Source organism: Mustela lutreola, chromosome 12 (assembly GCF_030435805.1).
Source record: "Mustela lutreola isolate mMusLut2 chromosome 12, mMusLut2.pri, whole genome shotgun sequence".
Lineage (NCBI taxonomy): Eukaryota > Metazoa > Chordata > Mammalia > Carnivora > Mustelidae > Mustela > Mustela lutreola.
Genome location: NC_081301.1, coordinates 96,145,438 through 96,159,905, shown reverse-complemented (window position 1 = coordinate 96,159,905; position 14,468 = coordinate 96,145,438). Strand labels below are relative to the sequence as shown.

The following is a 14,468-nucleotide window of genomic DNA, read 5'->3' as shown; positions in this document are numbered from 1 at the left end:
TTAAAAATGAAAAGTTTTAGGGATGCCTGGGTGGCTCAGTCAGTTGATTTCAGTTCAGGTCATAATCTCAGGGTCATGGGATTGAGCCCCACATCAGGCTCTATGCTTGGCATGATGTCTGCTTGAAAGTCTCTCTCCCTCTCCCTCTGTTCTTGCCCCCTCTAAAGCATGCTCTTTCTATCTCTAAAACAAACAATTAAAATCCTTTTTAAAAAGTGAAGTTTTAATTCCCCCCTTTATTTTTTAAAAAGACTTTATTTATTTGACAGAGTGAGACATAGCAAGAGAGGGAACACAAGCAGGGGGAGTGGGAGAAGGAGAAGCAGGCTTCCCGCTGAGCAGGGGGCCTGATGCAGGGCTCGATCCCAGGGCCCTGGGATCATGACCTGAGTTGAAGGCAGATGCTTAACGATGAGCCACCCAAGCACCCCTTCCCCCTCCTTTTATTTATTTATTTATTTATTTGTAAGGATTTTATTTATTCATTTGACAGAGAGAGAGCAATCACAAGTAGGCAGAGAGGCAGGCAGAGAGAGAGGAGGAAGAAGGCTCCCAGCTGAGCAGAGAGCCCAATGTGGGACTCGATCCCAGGATCCTGGGATCATGACCTGAGCAGAGGCTTTAACCCACTGAGCCACCCAGGCGCCCTCCCCGCCTTTTAAATGTACATTCTATTACTATTTTCTTTGCAGTTACTACAGGGATTACGTTTAACATCCTAAAGTTATAACACTGGAATTTGATTTTATAACTACACAACTTCAAGTATACGAAAACTCTCCTCATTTACAGATGCAGCCCCACCTCTTTCGGTTGTTGATGTTATAAAATTACATCTTAATACATTGTGTGTAGAAAAAAAAAACTAAGAATTATTTTAATGCATTATTTTCTTAAATCATAGAAAACAAAATTCAGTTATAAACAGTTGTTACATTGATACTAGATTTTATAATTGTCCACATATTTACCTTTATTGAGAACTTTATTTCTCATTTGGCTTCATGTTCTCTTTCAAACCACCTTCAGTATTCCTTGGGGCAGGTTGTGTGGTCCCAAACTCCCTTTCTGTTTATCTGGAAATGTCTTGATAATTCCCTCACTTTTGGAAGGGGGAACGAGGGGCAGGGGGAGTGGGGGAGAGAGGGTCTCACGTAGACTCCCGGCTGAGCATGCAAGCCTACTCCGGGATTGATCTCACAACCCTGAGATCGTGACCTGAGCCTAAATCAAGAGTCAGACGCTTAAGTGACAGAGCCCCCTGGCACGCCACCCTCACTTTTGAAGGACAGTTTTGACAAGTACAGGATTCTGGTTGACAGTTTTTTCCTTTCATCACTTTAATGTATTGGCTTACTGTCTTCTAGCATCGCGAGTTTCTGAGGGAAATCTCTGACGTCTTAGTGAGGACTCGATGTGACAAGTTTTCTCTTTGGCTGCCTTCCAGATTTGCTCCCTGTTTCTCTCTTGACATTTTGATTATGCTCTGATGTGAGTCTTGGAGTGTGTCATGTGTGCAGTGTGTTGAACATCTCGCATGCTTATATCCATGTCTTTCGCCATTTTTAGAACACTTTTAGCCATTATTTCTTCAAATAATCTCTCCTTCCCTTCCTCTCCTGTCCTGGGGTGCCCCCAGTGTGTGCACTGTCCTTGTTCATGGTGTCCCACAGGTCCCTTCAGCTCTGCTCACTTCTGTCCGTCCTCCTCATGTTCCTAAAATTTCCAGTTTCAGCTCTTCTGTTCTCGAGCACCAATTCTTCTGCCCCGTCAGATCTGCTCTCAAATACCTCCAGTGACTTTTTCATTCAAATCACTGTAATTTTTATTTATTTATTTATTTTTAAATAGATTTTATTTATTTATTTGAGAGAAGAGAGAGAGAGAAAGCACAAGCGGGGATGGGCAGAGGGACAAGCTGACTCCCTGCTGGGCAGAGTCAGGATGTGGGGCGTGATCTCAGGACCCTGAGATCATGACCTGAGCCAAAGTCAGATACTTAATCAAGTGAGCCACACAGACACCCCTCAACTTACTGTAATTTTTAGTTCTGGAATTTCTTTTACTTTGTTTTTAGTGTTTTTTAATCTCTTAATTGTTCTTCCCATTTTGTTCATATGCCACATTCTCGACCTTAGTCAATATCCTCCTTTAGTTCTTTGAGCATCTTTAACAAATGCTGTTTTATTTAAGTCTTTGTCCAGTAAGTCTGACATCTGTTCTTTGTCCAGGACAGTTTCTGTTGGCTTTTTTGTTTTTTGTTTTTTGTTTTTTGTTTTTTTTTTTGGTTTTTTTTTTGCTTTTTTGTTTTTTTGTTTGCTTGTTTGTTTTTTTTTAACCTTTGAAAAGGGCATACTTCCTGTTTCTTTACATGTCTTCTGAATTTTTGATGAACGCTGGACATTGGATACTAATAATGTGGCAACTCAGGAAATCAGATTCTCCTCTCTACCTCTGGGTTTGCTTTGTAATTGCTGTTTTCTAGGCTGTCTTTTGCTGAGGGTCAGCCTGAGGTGTAAATTTAAGGTCTTCTCAGGTTTTGCCTTCCCTGGGTTAACCGATGACTTTCTCATTTTCCCCACATACGCAACTGCTTCTGCATGTCCTAGTTTTTTATGTCTGGTTCCTGGAAGGGGGAAAAGAGAAAAATGAGAGGGGGCACATATCAGCTTTTAACTCCCTAGTGGTTCCTTGGCAGAAGAGGGAGGTGTGTCAACAGTGGCCATCCCCCTCTTCATCTGCATCTCTGTGACCAGAGGCAATGATAAGTGATCAGACCACAGATCCCCAATATTTGAAGGACAGGCTCCTTTCTGCCAATGAGGTTCTCATAAGCTGTGTGCAAGCTGCACCTGGAACAAATGCATGACTGCCTGCTGTGAGTCAGGGCTGCGGATGGATAGCTGCTACTGTGCTAAGAGCTGAAATTGCCAAGATTCCCAGCAATTCCCCATGTGACTCTCCAGTAGGCTTTGGAGTTCTGAAGCAGGTATGTCAGACAGATTCTTCTAATGTGGTTGTGCAGGGGTGATACAGACTCCTAGTGCTTCCTGTGTTCATCTTCATGGAATGTTCCTCCCTTTCCCCCACCTGGGAAGAACAGTTTTGCAGGGTACAGAATTCTAGGTTGCTGGGGGCTTCTCCCAACACATTAAATGTTATGCATCACTCTCTTGTTTCTTGCATGGTTTCATTTGGTTTGCAAATGAAAAATGGTTTGCATTTTTTTAAAAATCCCCACTCTGATTCTCCCAACATTCCTGCCAGATGTGAGTCTGACTCTGATACTTGCTCTGTTACTTCAGACTGTGTTTTGTCTTTGTGTTATCCCTCGTGGGTTTTATTGAAACCTGGGCATGATGGACTAGGTGAAAGGAACTCCAGTAAATAGCCCTTCAGTGATGTGGTGGTACGTGTGGGAGCAGGGCAAGTGTTCTACCCTGTAAGGTTAGGTTTCGGTCTTTTTTTCCTTTTTTTTTTTTTAGCTGTTCTTATGGTTCAGGTGTATTTATTTTATTTATTTTTTTACTGTGTTATGTTAGTCGCCATATAGTACATCATTAGTTTTTGATGATGTGTTCCAAAATTCATTGTTTGCATAGAACACCCTGTGTTTCATGCAATCTGGACCCTCCTTAATACCCATCACCAGTTTCACCCATCCCCCACGCCCCTCCCTTCTAAAATTTTTGTGAGCCTGTTGCTCTAGGATCTGACCTTCACAAATGCCTCTGGGGGTTTTCCCTGCTGCATGTGGGCCAGTATAGCCAGAGGACACTGGAACTGGGAGTTTCCCTCCGCACACAGGAGGGAAAAGCGCGTGGAAGTTGGGTATGCGCCTTCCCCCTGGTTGGTTGGACTCTGGTAAAAGCCCTGTAGGTCTGGTAAAATAGTTCCTTCCAAAGGTGGGTCTTTTTAGGAAAACAGGATGCTCTGCATATCTCAAATGGTTATTTTCTCCCTCTCCCTGTCAGGAGCACAAGGGAATTCTTCTCTTCAGTGTCCACTGTGAGTCCCTGTTGGGCCTCTCAGAGGTACACTCACAAAAGCATGGAGCCCCCGATGACTGGGTCCCCAAGGGATTTTGTCCTTCCCAGTTGTCCACACAGAGCGTCCAGCAACCAGGCAGTTACAGTCTGTTTTCTTGTCTGGCCTTGGCTCCCATAGTGTCTGAGGGGTTCTGTACCCATAAGTTGTGGATCTCTGTGTCTGCTGGTCTAATTTTTACGACAGCAGCTTGCCCTGTGACCTCACTTCTCCAATAGAATTAGGGCTTATTGGTTTTCAGTTTAGCTGTTTTGTTGTTGTTGTTGGAGGGACAAAGCAACAATTTCCCAGCATTCTACATGCAAGTCTGGAAGCCAGAATTCCTCTTTCTATTTTTGAAAAAGATTTTATTTATTTATTTATTATTTATTTATTTATTTATTTATTTATTTATTATCTCCGCCGAGCAGGGAGCTCTATGTGGGACTTGATTCCACGACCCTGGAATCATGACCTGAGTGAGACAAAGGCAGACACTTAACCAGCTGAGCCACCCAGGCGCCCCCTCCATATTTTTAATAGATAGCGCGCGCGCACACACACACACACACACACACAAACACACAATATCTTGGAAGAAAAAAAAGAATATGCAGAGTAGAGCCAAGATTTTATTTTCACCACCGCATTCTACTTATAATATGTAACTACTACCAGCTTCTTGTGGATTATATACTCCATGGGACCATTTGGCTGATTATGTATGTGTTTATGCATATATATATATGTATGTTTAATAGACTCTGTTCCCAAAATGGGGCTCAAACTCACGATGCCAAGATCAAGAGTTGTGTGCTCTCCAACAAGCCAGCCGGGTGACCTTGCTGCATATTTTTTGTACCAATAGTGTCATAGCATACCCAGTATCTTTTTTTTTTTTTTTAAGATTTTGTTTACTTGTCAGAGAGAGAACGAGAGTGTGCGCGCACAAGCAGGGGGAGCAGCAGGCAGAGGGAGAAGCAGGCTGTCTGGTGAGTGGGGAGCCAGATGCAGGACTCAATCCTGGGACCCCGGGATCATGACCTGAGCTGAAGGCAGACGCTCAACTGACTGAGCCACCCAGTATCTTATAACTTACTATTTGTCACTCAACAATGTATCTTGGAGATTCTTCTTTCTAATTGCTGCATAGTATGTCTTTGTTGGATAATTTAGATGTTTCCAATTCTATTTTTTGGTCAGTTACGTGCATTGCAGTTTTGTGAACTGTTGTGCAGAGATTTTAATTTCTTTTTATGGTGGTAAAATACCTGTAATCTAAAATTTACCATTTTAATAATTTTTAAATTCAGTGGCATTACGTACATTCACATTGTACAAGCATCACACCAGCCACCTTCAGACCACTTGCATCTTTCCAAACTGAACCGTGTCCCCATTAAACACGAGCTGCCCGTCCTTCCTCGGCTCCGGCAGCCACCATCTACTTTCTCTCTGACTTTGACTATTGTGGGGTATCTCCAGGTTTTAATTTTTTAAAAGATTTTATTTGTTTACGAGAGAGAGAGAGAGAGAGATCATGGGAGGGGAGGGGAGAGGGTCAGAGGGAGAAGCAGATTCCTTGTGCCGGGAGCCTGAGGTGGGACTCGATCCTGGGACTCTGGGATCATGACCTGAGCTGAAGGCAGTTGCCTAACCCCCTCAGCCACCCAGGTGCCTCTAGGTTTTAATTTTTTTATGTAGATAAAGTCACTGATCCTGTTCTTGTTGGCTGGTCCTTTACTGTGTTGTCTAGGTCAGAGATGGTAATAATGGCCTCCTTCAGGAAGGTCACCCCTTTGCTTGGATTATCCTGGAGCATGAAAGCTGGAGAGGGAGGTGAGCAGAAGGCAGGTGGGGAGCAGCTGCGCTGGACACAGGCCCTGGGAATGTGAGCAGCGCAGGTGACAGCATGCTCAGCCTCACCCTCTCTTTGAATGGGAAGGGGCTGTGTGCCCTCAAAGGCCCCCCAACTCATTATGCAGTTAGGGCGTGTGGGAGTCGGTGGGATCGGCTCGGGAGAGCAGGACCTTACCCCTGGTGGGTTCAGGGGACCCGCGTAGCTAGGAGTTCGTTCCCAGTTGCCCAGTTTCCTGTACCTGAGCACCCCAAGGCCACCTCATGCAGGACTCCCCCCCCCCCGCTCCAATTACAAAGGTAACTCATGCCTTTCGTGCCAAATTCAAATGTTATAGTAAAATGCAGGGCACCTCACCGTGGTCTGATCCCCAAAGAAAACCGCAGTGCACAATAAGGCACATATTTTTTTTTATGTTCTTTCCTATTCGAACACATTTATTCCTGTATTTAACAGCATACACAGTGATCGTTCTACCTCGGTTAAAAAAATAAGTACTGAGAATGTATTCGTTAAAATTTTTATTGTAAATAATAAAAAATAAAATCTTAAAAAGAAAAAAGGCAACAGGCACCTGGGTGGCTCAGTCAGTTAAGCGTGTCTTTGGCTCAGGTCCGGATTCCGGGGTCCTGGGATGGAGCCCCACGTCGGGCTCCCAGCTCCACGGGGAGTCTGCTTCTCTTTCTTTTCCTCTGCTTGTGCAAGCTCTCTCTGTCAAATAAATAATGAGAAAACAAAACCTTAAATTTTTATTGTAAAAGTGTTTCATGAATACATTCAATCAACAATATATGAAGAAAGTGACATTATTTTTCTTGTTTCTCCCTCTCTCCTCCTTCCAGACGGGATAACTTGGATCCCCTCTAGTTTGCATTTACACCCACACCCACACCCACGCCCACACGTTTGCTTCACAACCGCAGACTTTGAACAGTGCTCACGTCAGTACAAGTGTGACTCGTTTTCTGACTGACTGTGTGCTTTTTGAGTATGCCGTAATTCAGTGCCCGAGAGTTGCTCAGGAAACTTGTTAGAACACGGTTGCAGAGGGACGCCTGGGTTGCTTAGTTGGTTAAGCAGCTGCCTACGGCTCAGGTCATGATCCCAGCGTCCTGGGATCAAGTCCCACATCGGGCTCCTTGCTCAGCGGGGAGCCTGCTTCTCCCTCTGCCTCTGCCTGCCATTCTGTCTGCCTGTGCTCGCTCTCTCCCCCTCTCTCTCTGATAAATAAATAAAAAAAATCTTAAAAAAAAAAAAAAAAAGAACACGGCTGCAGAGCGTTGCTCCCAGTCTCGTGCTGGGGCGGGTCAGTGCAGCCTGAGGCTGTCTCAAGGTGCCCATGTTGGGAACCAAGCCCTGTCCAACACCGCTGCTTGTACAAATACCCTGTGTGTATTGGGGGTTTTGTAGGGTAATTTGTGGGCATGGAAATGATGGGTCAAAGAGGACTAGCAGCAACTACTTTTACTGATGTGGCTCTATTTGGAGCTCCAACAGTGCAGATCCTTCTCCCCCAGCAGTGTGTGTCCTGTCTGTCCCTCCCCTCCATCCACACAAACGGTGTAAAGATTACTTTTATTTTGCCAGTTTGATATGATATATATTTAAAAATACATACTTAATGATGTATTTATGAAAGAAGCTGAAAAATGAATTCTTTTTTTGTAAGTAAACTCCTTATTTTGGGTTTATGCAAACATGTGACATAGTGCCATATGCCTTTCCCCCAGCTCCCCACCGTGTTAACATATGTGGTTTGTTTCCCAGGACGAAGAAATGAACATCGGTCCATGACTACCAACTAAACTCCAGATTTTGGGGGGAGTTTACCACTTTCTCCACCAACATCCTTTTCAGATCCCACATTGCATTTAGGGGGATTGTCTCCTTAAGCGACTCTGGTCTGTCCATGTCTCCCGTGTCCCAGACGGTCTGAGGAATCCTGGTCGAATGTCCCTCACTTTTCTCATGATTGATGGGGGTTATAGGTTTTGGAGGGGAATGCCAGGGGTGAAGTGCCTTCATACCAGGTGATCACAGTAGGTGACACACATCGCTGCGCACGTCCTTCAGATGTAAGCTGTGCAGTGAGGAGCCCAGACACACATCGGAAGAGCAACGGGAAGTACTCATTGCTGGCCTTTACTTCCCAGTATCCGGCCACCTTGTTTCTGGATGGCTGCTCAGTGTGGCTGGAAGGTGAGTGTCCCACCTCACCTTTCTTCCTTCCACTCTTCTCCATTCGTCTTTTTTAAACACAAAAGGAGAAGGCCGTGATTAGTCGTGGTGGCAGTGCGGTTGGCCCTAGATGGCAGCTCAAAAAGCACCCAGGGACCCGGGCCTTGCGCAGGAGGCCCTGCTAACCTTCGCCTTTTGGTCTTGGCTTCACTTCCTCACTACCCGAGGTGACTGGTCCACCCCAGTGTACCTTGTTATCACATCGGACTCTTCAGGTTGTGAGTGAAAGGAACTCAGCTCAAATTATTTTAGCAAAAGATGGAATTTGCTGCATCAGAAACCTGAGAGCAGCTGAGTAAGACTTGATCCTTGGGCTCAGCAGGTGTTCCTGTCCTCACCACTTCCCAGCTGTTTGCTGCCGTCAGAGATGTCTGGACCCCTGCTGGCAGCACACCCGATCTCCCGCTTCTTAGTCACCCAGCTGAGGGTGACTCTCCCCATGATCACTTCAAGCAAGCCGAAGGAGCGAGCTTCACTGGATGAACCTGGATCATGTCTGCAGCCTGGCTTGATGTAATTCCTTGAGAATATAGTTCTCGGTTGCATCCAGGCTGAGATCACAAGCCAGCCTGGAGACTAGGCATGATGTTAATTTAAGTCAGACCACATGGGCTGAATAGAGGAAGAGGTACTTCTCCTCATGCTCGTGTCTTTTCTAGCCTTTCCTTTTTCCCTTCTGGCCTCCAGATGGTTCCATTCTCCTCCATGTTGTTAACATGATGCTTTCAAAGCACCTGGCTCTGCCTGCAGTCAGCGGTGTACCAAGCTGGGGATGGGGTGGGGGTGGGGGTGGGAGGGGCACCATCCACCAGGTACATCTGTGGAGAATTTATTTTTTTATTCTTTTAAAGATTTACTTATTTATTTGACAGAGAGAGAGAGAGAGATCACAAGTAGGCAGAGAGGAAGGGAAGCAGGCTCCCTGCTGAGCAGAGAGCCCGATGTGGGACTCGATCCCGGATCCTGAGATCATGACCTGAGCCGAAGGCAGCGGCTTAACCCACTAAGCCACCCAGGTGCCCCCATCTGTGGAGAATTTAAAAGCAACCACGAAACCAAGATGTAATCTTTTTATCATTACCATTTGCTAGTACTTCTGAACAGTGTGATAAAATGCTCCTTGAAAAAAGAAACCCAGACAGAGAACATTTTTAGCACTGGAGGGTTCCTTATGGAAATGTCTTAACATGATACTAATTCTCTGTTCAGAGATGCTGAGAAACTCAATCTCAGACATGTTTAGGGTTCTCAGGCCTTGTCAGAGTGAGGGGAGGCTTTCTCCTGTGAGTGTGTGTCTCCCTCCCCCACTTCGGGACTATTTACCTCCTATGAGTGGGCTGTTCCTCCCCTGCTTTTCAACCATCCCTGGGGAGCGCTACCCACCCCAGGCCCCAGCTGCCTTCTATCTGGGCCAGTCCTCAACACTATGGGCTTGTTTTGCCGACTGACTGGCTTCATTTCATTACTGTTCCCGAGGCATTGCCAGGTGCCCAGTGGTGCTCTAAGCAGTTTTCAAAGTTCGGTCTGTAACTCTTTCTATGTTGAACCATAGATCTGAAGCTGGGTTTTCCTGGCATACTTCAAAGCTATATATTCCAACAGATTGAACGCAGAAGGTGATGTGAGACTCCTACTACCTTCTATGAATCCAAACTTTAGGGAGATTTGCAAAAATGTAAAACAGTTACCATTCTTCTCTATATTTTTGGGAAATATTTTTCCCAAATGTGTAATATTTATATATTTGTACAGACCTATCCATTTAGAGAGAGTGAGAGTTCGTGCGCCTGCGCGCAGGAGCCGGGGGGGAGAGGGAGAGAAGCAGGCTCCCTGCTGAGTGCAGAGCCCAGGGCGGAGCTCAATCCCACACGGACACCGTGAACTGAGCCGAAATCAAGAGCTAAGATGTTCAACCGACTGAGCCACCCAGGCACCCCAATAGCATAATGTTTATTTTTAAATCTTAAAGTACTCTTAAAATTTCACACTTACAATACCGTAAACATCGACACATACAACGCTAGCAAAAGCTTTCTGAGGTCCTGGGACGGAGAGTTTGGGGGCCGCTCATCTAACTGAACTTGGCTGCAGCTCTAGAGGACGGCATCGCGGGTGCCGGGAGGAGGGGCTGGCCACTGACCCCCAACCTCCCGCTAAAGGCGCCAGGAAACCCACTAGTCCGGGGCCGCGCTTCCACACCTGTGAAGTGCGGAGGACAATGCTTCCACCTCATGGGACTGCTGGGGAGGTTCTGCGCCACGTAGCAAGCACGAGGTGATACTAATAACCCCGTGCGAGATGAGGCACATCCTACTTCAGACAGAAAAGGAAGCGGGGGCTCAGAGACGCCAATGCCTTGCGGGGCTTCCACGACTGAGGGGTCCGAGGCTCGCAGACCACCGTAACCCCCGGCCTGCCTGGCCACCCCTTCCCCGACTTGCGGGGCCGCCCGGCTACCCCCTTTCCTTCTCCCCGCCCGCCGGATCTCTACCTCCGCCAGGCCAGCACTGGGCGCCGACCAGCCGCCGGCTGCTCCCGCTTGCCTCACTTCCGGCGCCAGGACCGGAAACCTCGTTTCCGGTTCTCAAATCCGCGCTCCGGAAGTGAGTCACCGCGCCAGCACCCAAGATGGCCTCCTGACCATCCGCCGCAGCGATCAATGGAGGAGAAGCGGGCACAAACCCGGAAGTTGCCCGACTCAGCCATGGCAGCTCCCGGGGGCGTGGCTTCCGGCGGCCGGATCCTGGCAGTCGGGGCGGCAGGGTCGAGCTGAGGCCGTGGCTGACAGGCGCTCCTCCCCTGACGGCTGCGGCGGGTGCCCAGGCGGACGGGCGGCCCTCACCTCGCGGCCGCGAGAGGCGCCAGGGCCGCACCGGGGGATGGACGAGGGAAAGATGGACGAGAATGAATGGAGGTATCACGGTGAGGGCAACAAGAGCCTGGTGGTGGCCCACGCGCAGGTGAGCGGCGGAAGGTCGGCGCAGTCCTGGGCCCTCACCCTGCCCCCGGGGAGTTCCGCGATCCCCCAGCAACAGTCCCTCCAGGGTCTATTCCACGACCCCCTGGTGCCCCCTGCCCTGTCCCGGCTAGTTCCGAGTACCCCCAGCAATACTCCCCCGCCCCAAGGGTCTGTTCCACGACCCGCTGGCACCCCTCTCCCGGCGGATCGGTTCTCCCGCACCCCCTCCCCCGCCCCGGGTAGTTCCGCACCCCGCGTATCCGCGTTCCCTCGGGTAAGTTCCTCGTCCCCCCAGTGTCCCCTCCCCCCCCCCCGGTCGGTGCCACCCCTCGCCCAGAGTAACCCACGTCAGGGCTGCGTCCCCCCAGCACCCCCACCGCGCCGCACGCGGTGCCATGTCCGATTGACCAGCCGCCATGGGGCGGAGGCTGCGCCGAGAGGCCGCCCTGGGGGTACCCGGGGTCCGCATGGGGGTCCAGGGAGCTGGAGGAAGCAGCGAAGTGCGGGGGGTGCTGGTATCTCCCTGCGCCAAGGGAGTGTATCGTCCAAGACCCACGGAATTGCTGTGCTCCTGCAGCTGTTGCTAATAATGATTTGTCCAGGTGTTCTTGTTCAGAGTCTTTAAGAATTTAAAGGGTTTCTCTTTCTTAATTCAGTGAGGGGCCGGAGTTTCAGAAAGTGCAATAAGGACTCGCAGGGGAGTGAATCCAGGAAGAGAAGCATGTGGATTCCTGTAAAAGCCCCAAACCTCTGACGTTTTGCTGATACAACTAGGCTGGAATGTGGTGGGCAGAGGAGGAGCCCTGGGTGTCACCAAGGGGTTAAGAGCTGGGGAGTTGGAGTCACACAGCTGGGTGCCATCCCAGTTCTACCACTGCCTGGCCCAGGCGCACTTTCTGGATTCATAAAGTGGAACTAGGAACAAAATGCCCATTGTGGACTCGCTAGAAGGTTAGGTGAGCAGGTGCTGGGCAAGTGAACACTCTCATTCCTTTTGGACTTAAGCGCCGCAGCTCCTACCGGGTGGCCCCCTGCTCTGTGGTTTCTGCGCAGGCTGTGTGGGGTCAGTGGCAGGGGAAGCTGCAGTCACCCAGGTGGCCTCTGTGATCTGCCTTTGCATTTTGTTTCCCATTAGCGCAGTCAGGCAGCTGAAGAACGCGCAGGCTTCAGTCAGGATCTCCAGATGAATAATGGGCAGCGCTTCACCTAGAGCCCTTCTTTGCACCGTCTGCTGGGCACTGTGGTGTTTGAGGGTGCGGCGGGGCACGGGATATTCCAGCACGGGTCCCTTGGGGTGTTGGGTTACTGTTGTGACCCCTGAACCCTTTCTTTTTTTTTTTTTTTTTTTAAAGATTTTATTTATTTATTTGACACAGAGAAATCACAAGTAGTCGGGAGAGGCAGGCAGAGAGAGAGGGAGGGAAGCAGGCTTCCCGCTGAGCAGAGAGCCCGACGCGGGGCTCGATCCCAGGACCCCGAGATCATGACCTGAGCCGAAGGCAGCGGCCCAACCCACTGAGCCACCCAGGCGCCCCCCCTGAACCCTTTCATAGAAGAAATGTTCGTGCTCAGTTCCGTAGTAGGCTCGCTAGTGGGTCTTCATGTCACGTAAGGCTAAGGCTTCCTTTCGAGTGGGGGCTGATTGCCGAGTTGCAAGGGTGTCAGATGGAGGAGCAAGGCACAGACTCGAAGTAAGAGAACATGAGGCTGGAAGCTGGGAGGCCTCTGGGGCGGCCATAGTCACCGTCCCTTCCCCCGACCCCTCCCCCACAGCCCAGCCCCTCCCCCACAGCTCTGCCCTTTCTCTTAGGGCTTCTGTGTCCTTTCCCTTTTCCACTCCGTCATCAGGCTACCCAGGATCTGTGCTCTTCATGCTTATTTTAAGTCGAAATCTGTTTGGCTGTGCTCATTCCAGCCTGGTTGGCGTTAGCTCCTTGTCGCCAGTGGTCTTGTGAGGAAAGGTCCCTACCCAGTGAAGTTTCTGACTTGCCTCTTGAACATGGAGAGGCCTTCGTGCTTTGTGTGGGCCTTGAGGTGTGGAAAGGAGGGTAGAGCCCCGGAGGCAGCGTGTCCAGGCCCTGCTGTGCCGGGGGGAGAGAACAAGTGCTCCTGCTCCCCAGACCCACCTCATTCAGTCCAAGAGGGAGGGAGGCTTCGCCAGCGTTCTTGCGGGTCGGGACACTGTCCCTTTTCAGCTCAACTTTCAGAACTGAGCGTCCTTAAAAAGTGCCACAGCCATCTTTCCTCCTCTCCAGCATCAGGACGTGGGGTGCCTTCAGGCAGCCGGTCCCGAGGCCCAGGGTCTGCACCGAAGGAACACGGCCTAGCAGGTTGGGAGGCTTTGAGCACTTGTGGACTGTGGGGCCTGTGTGGGCAATGTAAGACCCAAGGGTTGGTCAGTTCCTGACAGGCTGCCGTCCGCTGTCCGGTGGCTCCTCCATGCCACGGCGGAGGCCCTGCCTTTGCTGCCCTGGGCCTGGCACAGACCCTCTGTGCTGCTCCGAGGCTGTGGCGTGCCGGGCACTGTATGCAGGGGGACTCCCGGAACCCACCCCATGGAGGGGTCCTGGGCAAAGGCATCCCCCCCGTGGGAGTGCACTGTCCTCCACTGCTGCGGCCCAAGGACCCTGTGGCTCTTCTTGTGGCCTGTCCCACTTGGGCTCACGCTGAGCTATGGTCAAGCCCAGCAGTTGCCCTCACGTGTGCTGCCACGTGGGCTTTCTCTCTGCTTCTCCATCTGCACTCGCCCTCCTCACCTTCTCGTCAGGTGGCTTTGGCCCTGCCCTGTCCTGGGAAGGTCACGAGTCTGGCTTGTCACTTTATCTCTGAAGTGGTGGGAGCAAGCGCCCCTCTCCCGGGGCTTGTCACACCAGCTCCAGGGATGCGTTCCTCCCTGTCGACAGGTGAACACGAAATACCTGCCAACAAGAATCTTCTGGAAAAGCTCAGGAGAAGCAGCTCGTTTCTGCCTTTCAGGTTCTACAGCCTTTCTAAGCTTCTGAGGGTGTGTGGGACCCTTTACCTCTGCGACTGTTCTGACGCCCTGGGTGTTTGTCTGGGTCCTGAAGATGCGAAGTTCAAGCAGTCAGGGTCCGTCGGACTCCTCTTGCCATCCTGGTTTCGGGATTCCTGGTTTGTGGATCATGTATGACGGAGATGCTGCAGACCGAGGAGGGTTGTTCTGTTCTGGGCTTTGTTTTGTTTTTTTTTTTGTTTTTGAATATGGCATATTCCCAAGTCCTGGGCCACTCCCTTCTTTAATTTTCTGCTGAATCTAGCTCAGAGAGTCTTAACTTTTTGTTGTTTCTAGTGTTTTTGTTTTTTTTTTTAAACAAATAGTTCATTCTCTGTTTGGAATTTTTCGTGGTGCGTGTCCAGGTCGACACA

General features: G+C 49.7%; 1 protein-coding gene and 1 long non-coding RNA gene across 6 annotated transcripts in view; one reads left to right on the top strand and one right to left on the bottom strand.

Moving 5' to 3' along the window:
* Positions 1 to 6,388: 6,388 nt before the first annotated feature.
* Positions 6,389 to 10,670, bottom strand: LOC131813047 (uncharacterized). Its single transcript, XR_009346586.1, has 3 exons — positions 10,322 to 10,670; positions 7,912 to 8,130; positions 6,389 to 6,595 (listed from the first exon to the last, which is right to left on the bottom strand). It is a non-coding gene; the product is annotated as an uncharacterized LOC131813047 (long non-coding RNA).
* A 170-nt stretch (positions 10,671 to 10,840) lies between these two features.
* IPPK (inositol-pentakisphosphate 2-kinase) overlaps positions 10,841 to 14,468 on the top strand; it is a 47,159-nt gene continuing 43,531 nt past the window's right edge. For 4 of the 5 annotated variants that reach the window (XR_009346261.1, XR_009346262.1, XR_009346263.1 and 1 more), the window contains exon 1: positions 10,841 to 11,082. Coding sequence is in view for 2 of the 5 variants with exons in the window: in XM_059141089.1 (XP_058997072.1) it covers positions 11,002 to 11,082 (81 nt within the window). In the remaining 3 variants the exon portion in view is untranslated. The remainder of the gene's footprint in view (positions 11,083 to 14,468) is intronic. The other variant, XM_059141088.1, reaches the window with a different exon arrangement.